At 30.3% G+C, this 9,692-nt stretch overlaps 1 protein-coding gene across 1 annotated transcript in view; it reads right to left on the bottom strand.

Annotated features, from left to right (window-relative positions):
• Positions 1–9,692, bottom strand: part of LOC119667263 (rhophilin-2-like) — a 70,772-nt gene that overhangs the window by 10,795 nt on the left and 50,285 nt on the right. The window contains exons 3-9 of the mRNA XM_038076553.1: positions 3,457–3,610; positions 2,380–2,521; positions 1,995–2,311; positions 1,709–1,853; positions 1,246–1,505; positions 420–552; positions 33–349 (exon numbers count right to left, since the gene is read on the bottom strand). Coding sequence (XP_037932481.1) covers positions 33–349; positions 420–552; positions 1,246–1,505; positions 1,709–1,853; positions 1,995–2,311; positions 2,380–2,521; positions 3,457–3,610 — 1,468 coding nt within the window. The remainder of the gene's footprint in view (positions 1–32; positions 350–419; positions 553–1,245; positions 1,506–1,708; positions 1,854–1,994; positions 2,312–2,379; positions 2,522–3,456; positions 3,611–9,692) is intronic.

The raw sequence follows: 9,692 nt of genomic DNA, 5'->3' as shown, positions 1-9,692 counted from the left end.
ATGCATACATATATTTGTATATAAGTACTTACATCCGCTAAAGAGTTTATTTCCACGTGTGCTATTATTACTGGTGCATCGCCACGTACATGAAAACCGAAGCTATCAATTTCATCTTTATAGTGTGCGCAATCCTCTTTATGTTCGTCATGCGGTGTCGGACAGTGACACTGATATATTGTACTTTCGTGATATAAACTAGAGCCTTTTTGTAAGCGTACACAACGTGGCGCTGTCCAGTAACGACGTGCAGAAAATATGGCTATTGGACCAAGGCGTTTGAATGGATCTTCTACTTTATGTGAAGTAAAATCTGGACCCGTAAGTGAAAGTGTGAATTTTGAGCAAGCTATTAAAAGAATAAGATATAAAATATATCTTAAAATCTGTCTTATTTTAAATTGGAAAAATTTCAATACCTTCAACTGCCACGTCAAGAACATCGAAATCCTCTTCAATTTCTCTTTCAGGTATTTCTTCCATAAATTTTTCATATTCATCTTGCGTCTTATAAAATGCTTCCTTTATGACTTGTATTAGAGAGGTTTTGTTCTAAAAATGTGAAAATAATAATTTAGATTAAAAGAGAAAAACTACATCTCAAAACCGTTAGAGGTTATATTAGTATACAGATTATATTATAATAGAAGATATAAAAATAAATTTAAAATTAAAAAATAGTAATTTTGTTTTTTTTTCGGTGGTATTAAGCTCTACGACATTAGCTCGGTTTGGTAAACGTGTTTGATTCGGTTTCTTGTCGAACATTGAAACTCCGACGGGAGTAGTGAGTGTGTTTTAGTCTTCGGTATTCATTCGAGACTTTTTTTACTTATATTCAGTTGTTTTTAGCACCAAGTTACTGTTTGGAACTACAAGTAACCGGCTTCTTTTTTCACAGTCTTTTGTTTACTCAGGCTGCCATGTGCTGAATTCCTATACTAACAGCGAAGATACCAGCAGTTCCATCCCTTCCGGCTTTAACACGACCGTTGAATGTAAACCCGATTTTTTAGTATTAACTTATTTAATTATGTGAATAAATAAATGTGATATTTTCAGTCAATGATGACACACGTTTCCTTCTTATTACAGTAGGTTGGGTTAATATCATTTATCAATGTTAATTCATTAATAATTATATATTTAAATATTTAAAAATCAGCAAACCGAACCCAATTTATATAAAAATGCAGGCGGCATTATTGGAAATATTTCTTTGGATATTGAATAAAACTCGCTTACCTTCAAATACCGACACATGCGCTGCAAGCGTTGCGCTTCTTCATGACTAGCCAAAGATTCTTTAAGATGGGTGCGTTTCATAGCTGCGGCACTAGCACAATCCTCCTCACTTTCATCAATGGCAGCCGCTGCGCGCAATGCCTCCCGCGCATTGCCAATAAAAGATTCATTCGATGAGGGAGCTTGACTCTTTTTTGTGCTCAAAGATGTTTTGTCTGCAGCTGCATCAATACTACGAGCTTCGTAATGATGAGACAATGCTATAAAAATGAAACAACAACAACAGCAACAGCAGTTGTAAATGTAATTGAAATTGAAATTTAAATTGAAATTCAATTGTTAAATTATTGACGCCGTACTGCTTAAGAAGTCATATACATACGCCTCGTAAACAATTCAACGGCAAGGCAGGCAACGTGCCGATTGGGCATGGATGCCCATGGAAGCAAGATTTACAACTCACCTTTGTAGAATTCAGCTTTAAGCGGTACTAGACCAGCCCAGCATTCCGGCAAATATGTGTGTGTATCATTTGTTTGTATATTTTTGTGCATTTCATTGTATTCCAATGTTAGTTGTGCTGCTTCGCCAGCTAAATCTTTGAAAAGCTATAAAAATAAATAAAACACGAAAAATAATTAAACCATTAAAAAATAAATAAAAACAAAATGCATAAAATAAGTACAAAATTTAGTCCAAAAGTCATTAAAAAGTTTATATACCATTAGTTATTAGTCTTTTAAACTCACATGACTCGATTCCGTTAAGCCCAAAGCTTCAATTTGTAGCTGCAATTTTTCAAATAGGCATTCACGTGCTTGTGACAACATCAATGAAACCAATACGTCGAGTACCTGTGGCTTCAAGTCCATGGATGGTGCATTTGTGAAAGTATCGTAAATATGCCGAAAAATACCAGCAGCACGTAGGAAACTATCCACAGCTGCATCGAGTCCCTTTTCAGTTGTGCGATCATGTCTTGCACCGATTTGTGTGTAAATTGCACCCAAATTGAAAAGTGTGCATGCCTTTTCGAATGCAATGGTGCGTTGACAGGAGGGAACACCTAAAATTATTAAAATCAATTTAAATATACAAAATAAGAGTAATCAGTGATTAACTCCAATAACGTACCTGTTAGTGAATCATACCACTCGAAGTATACTCCCAAATTTCGATCAGGCGGAAAGAATCTTCTTTCGACGTAATACAATAGATTGTAATACCGGAAGAGTAAGGCAACACCTTGTGCATCACGTGAAGGCGTTTTGGAAGCCTGTAGAAAATTGAAATGAAAAACAATAAACAGTATATAATAAAAGAATTAATAATTAAATATATTATTATTAATTTTATTAATAATTTTATATAATTATTTATGTATTATTATTTTCTTTTGCATGAGAGTTGCAAAAGAACAGAGGATTATATAAAGAATTTCTCATAATATAGGGAAAACTAGTCCCATTTTTATGAATTGATGAAAAATTTAGTGATGTCGCATAATGGGAGGGGAAGGAACTAAATAGAACGTTAGTGATGAAAGCTCCAACATTTTGGGATATAAGTCTAAAAACGGTTATATTTAGTAAAGGGCAGGACTACAGTAACGCTGCACTAACAATGAAGTAAAGTAAACGACAAATATTAACTAACGCACTATAAAGTTCTAATTTTATATAGTATGTTAGTAAGCAGTAATCTACAACTGCGACATTATAAAAATAAAGTTTTGACATTCAAGAAGCCTTTAGTGATATTAACCATTTGTCTATTATTAACTATTATATATATTGTGCACTGTATAGATTGTTTTATTTTATAAAGATTTTAGTAAATAAAACTATTTATATATATATATAACATAACAGAAATTTAATACATTTATATATATAAAAATATATATTTATAAACCATATATATATTTATAAACCAATATACATTTACATATTTATATCAGTATAACAATATATATTTGTATATATAACAGTATATATTTATATTTTCATAAATATTTTACTATATAAAATATTATATTTTAGTCCTTTGACTAAAATATAATTTTCTAGGCGATTTTAAACCCCGAGTTTCTTTATTATACGGTAACATAATGGGCCAATAGGCCTGGTGTCTTAGACCAATAGGCCCTAGGGATTGCCGGTATAACCTAACCTAATCATTATTTTATATATATTTTTAATATATGCTTACCTGTCTTGTATCTGTTATATCAGCAATAGCATCCATGTATATAGAAGGCTCTTCACTATAGTGTTCCAAAATAAAATCCGAAAATGGATCCATAAAACTAATTTCTTTCGTTTCTTTTAAACCAAGTGGTATCATAGGCATTACACCGTCATGACTGTAAAAAACAAAAAAAAAATAAAATCAATTAAGTTATATAAATATAGACTTAAAATATATGTAAAGCGTTTTCTTGTTTAGATTTTTAAAATGGCAGATATCAAAAAGCTTTTAACCGTACTTTTATGTTACGATCAATAAGGTTTTATTAAAAATAAATCGTAATCGAGATATATTCTTAATATATATATATATCGTTATCATATTCATTTAGAGCTATAATCCTGGATGTGTTTTGGTTTTTTCTTTAATTTTATATGGTATTATATCTTCCAACTTTGACTTAAGGCTTTCTTGGATATGTTAAGAGTAATTCTAAATATGTGATAATTAATTAAATTTTCAAAAGAAAAATTAAAGAAAAATGAGAAACAGTCTTAGGCTGTAGTCATTTCGTTAGCTTATATTTGGGAAATATTGTATGAAGATTTAGGCATGGGAAAGACTTTAGCATGTTGGGTTCCAGATTATCTAATCAACATCAACATTTGCTTAAATAGTTTTCTCAAAGTAAACCTTTTTTTACAAACTTATAAATTCTTATAAAACTATACTTCGGGAGTAAAAAAGAATGTCAATATAGTTGATTATTTGATTGATTGATTAGATTATATATGGAAAGTATTGCATGAAGATTCAGGTATGCGAGGGCCTTTAGCTTATCAAATGTTAAAATAATTGACTCAAAAAAGTGAAAGAGCTTTGAAGGTTTTCCATTCTGTATGCAATGGAACTGAAATTGTTGGCAGGTCACCTATTGGATCATCATGGCCTGTATTATATTTTTGCTGTAAAGAGAATGGACCTCATTTTCGGCATTGATCTAGGTCAGCAGAAGATTGCTAGGTACCTAAATTCCTATTCTCGTTCAAGGTTACGATATCCTCAACAGTCGACATTTCGGCTTTTATTTGAGAGCCTGTTCAGCTAAGTTGGGTAACTAACACAAAAGACCAATCATGGTCCTGATGTTCCACTCTCTGAGAGCCAGTACTTACTTATTTTGTATTAATTTTTATTTCATTATTTTTTAGTGGGTGTTTGACCAAAACCTCTGTAATATATTTATGTTAAAGTTGTTACTAATGAAAATAAATATAAAATATTTGATTTGTTTTTAAGCTCATATATACTGAATAAGATCATAATCCCGAATTGTTGTTACTACATTTAAGCTTATATAGAAAATCTGTTGAATATTTCACTATATCAAATAAAAAAAAGAACTTAACAATGTTGTCTGCCATTATAAAAAATTAAATTTTTCCACTTAAAGAGCGTTGCCTATAGTTTATTCTAGCATTTGGATTCCCACAATTAGATTTTCTGTGACGAAGACCTAAATTATGGGATTCGTGTCAACTGAACATTTTTTTTTGCGCAAATAAGATTTCGCTACTTGCGGTTACAAGCACGAGTACTCGTAGTTGTAGAAAAAGAGGCTGTGAGTGAGTGAAGTCAGAAGTACTAACCCACAGTAAAAGCAGTTGTACGTTTGGATAAATGTATCGGTTATGACAGCTAACAAGTGAGCTACAATTTAACCTTCTTCTGCAGATAAGAATTGGTAAAAGTGGCTTACTGCATTTCGCGTTGAGATACAATGTTACAATATTCGTACCAACTAAATAAGTAAGAAATGAATGGGTTACTTAATGGAAAAAGTTTTTTAATATAAAAGCAAAGCCATAATCCAAGTATTGTATAAATGTAGAGGCAGAATCATCGAGTAGCACACCTTAATTTGAGATTGGCAAAATAAATGATGCCATTGTTATTATCGAGACATTTGCATACTATATGTGCATCTCAATTAGCAGTTGATATATGCAAACTACAATGTGACTGGCTCCCTTTTACGTGGCAGCAAGCAGTGAAGGTGTATGGCACCAATGCAGTATTATTTAGACTTAATCCGAATGAAAATATTGATGCTTATTTGTTTTTTGCCAATTTCATTAAATAAACTCAATATGAACTTAAGGAATGTAGGGCATTACAAGAATAATAACCATAATTTTGCTAAGTAATAAAAAAAGTAGCTTGTGTACAATTGCGTTTCTTCGGGCCGTTTTATTATTGCTGACATTATTATCTTTTGTCAACAGAGTCGTCAGCAACAACAACAATAACCACAAAAAACTTCTGCTGTTGGAAGAAAATCACAGATAAACGCATTTTTTTTTAAATTTTTATTTATAATTTTGTTTTTCTACAGATTGGCTGGGTGACGGCTTTAAAATTTATATAAAAAGATTCCCCAACAATTTCATAAGAAAAGGCAATTCAATAAAAGTGGCCACTGGTCACACTGGCTGTAAAAATAGGTTAAGGGGTTTTATGTGTATGTTTGTATATGAACTGTGTTAATAACTAATAAGTATTATTATTAAGGGCCAGAATGCTGAGAAGTGACTTACTAAAACCTGAAAATATTTTTAAAAAATTTATTTCTAAAAGAAGCTGATTTTAGATTCTTTCATACATAAAAATGACCGGCCACACCTTTTGAAAGAACTTAGATACTTTTATGTCAAAGTGCCTGTCTGTACCTTTGTCATAAAATATAACTTTATTATTTATTTCTATATTGTTTATCGTATCGGATAACTTCAAAACAAATTGAATGATGCTTAAGTCTTGGTCTTTTCCTTAGAAATTCAACTAACATACCTCACTCGTAATTTGCTTCTTCATAAGTTATTTTTATAAAAATTAATTTTGATGTAACACTTAAGTTATATATGCTTTATATACCTAAAAATGTTTATACATTAATAACTGTCTATGAAATTTATTCACGTATTTATCGTCTTTAGCCGTAAATATCTGCTTACTAACTTTTTCTAGTCAACAATAATGAACAACTTCTTATATATTGTTCAAATTTGACATATCCCAAATGTTCATCCGCAATATAAAAAAAAAATTGTCCAAGAGATCTTGTTTAGGCTATACCCACGGTTGCCACTTATGGTACCCAACTTTATTGTGGATATTTCCAATTAATTTTTTTTATAAATGCAACTTTGCACTATTTTATATTTTGTTCATTTATAACACTATGAAAAACACAGAACGAGAAAACAAAAAGGTCCAAAAAAATTTTGGACCTTTTTTTACAGAAATGGTACCTTTTTAAACCAATTTTGGTACAGAAAAAAATTTTCAAGTGGCAACTGTGGCTATACCATTTGGTTTAGCATACACAAGGTTAGGGAAATATATATCATTATATCAAATTTGGCAGTTTTGGGATTTGTTCACCTGCAATATATAAAAAAATTGTACAGAACGCAGTGGCGTAACTACAGGGAAGCAACTGGAAGCAACGCTTTCGGGCCCCCGAATTTAGGGGGCCCTACTATAAATTTTTGTATTCATTGTATTTCTTTTTAATAAATTCTCAAAAGTGGGACGAAACGTTTTTTGTTGGAATAACTTCATATTGCATTTTATAAAAGATACGTAAATTTTAAATTTAAAGTACATAATATGTATGTACTTCAAATAAAATATTAAACCTATTAATGAAATAAAAAAGTTTTTCTAAGAAAAATATGTGTCTTGATCGAGAGTTTATATGGAAGCTATATCTAAATTTAAACCCATTTGAAAATAATTTTGTACGTTGTCTTTTGCAAATATCAGTACTGTATACACCATATTCCATTTGAATACCTTTATTAAAAACGGAGAAACCTCATATCCGATTGTTAAGTTTATATCACAGCTACAAGAAATAGATGTCCAATTTCAATCAAATCAAATGGTGAACAGGGTGCGCTCCCGAAAAGTATGTGTATAAAGTTTCATTCGAAGAGTTCAAAAGCTGAGAGAGTAGTTTGAACTGTAAAAGTATACTGATATATACTTAATGGTATTTCCGAAGTTTCCTTTAATGCGTTACGAAAATCTTGACAAACCTTATATACCCTTTTTACATTTTTTCGTGTAAAGAGTATAAAAAGAGGGGCCCCTTAGTATGTTGGTAGGGGCCCCTTAGTTAGAATTTGCTTACAGGCCTAAAAAATGTAGTTACGCCACTGACAGAACGTTTTTGCATTGGAACTAACATTTTTGTATTTAAAAACTTTAAGATTAGGATTTCATTTCAGGACTAAGATTAATTAAATATCATGTATATCTAATCACCGCCCATATATAAACGTAGAAAATGGTTTGATACCGGACGAAATTGTAAATTGATTCTATTCAAATATTTTCAATTAAACTAAATAAATGCTACGCAATTTATTCATTAACGTTTTTATATGCTTTGTTCACTGAAGTAAATAAGAATTATAAAATAAAATATGTTGAATTTACTTCTACGTATATTCAACCATTTTTTATATACATTAATATAATTCCGATTGAATTTCTATGATTAATAATTCAAAAATATTTTATAAACTTTGTAAACTAAGCCCAATGAAACAACAAAAAAAAAATTAATGATAAATATTATATATAGCCATTAAAAGCAGGCGGAGGTCCCATAAGAAGTAAACGGATTCTATTTAAATATTTTATATTAAACTAAACAATTACAGTATTTGTAACATTCAGCAACATTTTTATAGGCTTTGTTCAGTGAAGTAAGTAAGAATTATAAAATAAAACATGTTAAATATTACTCGTGTGTATATCCAATCAATTTCCATACACATTATATAAATTACAATAATTTCTTATGCTGATTGTATGGGATTAAATTTTAAAGATCTTGTAAAATCTTGAAAATTGGAAAGTATTTACTACTTTTTTAACTTTTTTTAAAGGATTTACTACTTTTTTACTTTTGAAATTCGTGGTCAAAGACTTTTCTTTGTAATATAAAAAAATATTTTATTACATTTAAACATTAAAAGTAATGTTTATACTTTTTTGTAAATCACATCTATTATCTAATGAGGTTGTTACATTACTCACCTCAAGAAGTACCGATTTATGAATAAATATATATCGGGTGCTTTTTTTAGCTGCATGAGAACTTAAAATGTTAATACAAGATAAATTGTTGGAATGAAACTTTTTGATTATAATTTGGTAAGTAATTTCATGGCACTTATTTTTTGAATATGATTTTAGGCATACGTCCGCCGCGGCTGTGAGTTACATGATCCATTCGAGTAGTCCAATTTTTAAATATATTTTGCAATAAATATAACGTCAATGGTGGCATGAGTATTGGCTTTTAAAACTTCAAGAGTTGTTGGTTTTTCAGCTTAAGCCAATGACTTAACATAGCCCCATAAAAAGGTGATTATTAAAGAGAGGCGTTAGATCGCACGAACGGGGATGTCAGTTACCAGAACTGCTTCTAGAAATAAAGTTGTTCGCAAATTGATTTTGCAATAAATCGATTGTTAAGCGTGCTTGAGGCAAGTTGCGCTGTTTTGTTGGAACCAAATGTTGGTCGATGTAACCGATGTTTAACTAAATTAATTTTTGGAATAATTTTTTTATTATCAAAAAATAAATTCTCTCTATTAACATATGGGTTGTTCAATCTCTATGAAAACCAGCATTTTTAATAATTAAACGGTTGAAGTGACAGTGTCGATCACAGAGTGTTTCACACATATTCGGCGTTGCAAATTTTCTTTTGTTACTAGCAGAGAGAATGCTTTTCTACTAAATTAGTAAAACTAATGCTAATCATTGCCTTTAAACACTTCAGTATAAATGTTTCACGAATTCATTACAATATCTCTCTTAATATACCTGTAGGTTTCAGTTATTATTAATAATTAAAAAATGAAAATTAAGAAGTCTAGTAAATGAGTTATTAGAAAAATACAGTATAGAAAATTTTTTTTTTATTGAGATATTTTTGCTTTATAAGGCCGGTTGCCTAACCTCAATAAATTTGAAACCACAATTTTCTAACTATTATAAAATGGTTTATGTTTATTGGATATCTTTAGGTTTGGCAGTGGTATATAGTTGTAGGAGGCAAACTCCTGAAAATATGCTGGATATGCAAGCAATCTATTAGGGAATTTAGTTTCGTCATAGCAGATATGAAAGTGTGCAGCTTTATATTATATTGATGAAAGAATACTTTAGGAGTA

Source organism: Teleopsis dalmanni, chromosome 1 (assembly GCF_002237135.1).
Source record: "Teleopsis dalmanni isolate 2A chromosome 1, ASM223713v2, whole genome shotgun sequence".
NCBI lineage: Eukaryota > Metazoa > Arthropoda > Insecta > Diptera > Diopsidae > Teleopsis > Teleopsis dalmanni.
The sequence above is the reverse complement of the archived record's forward strand: the minus strand, read 5'-3'. Positions and strand labels throughout refer to the sequence as shown.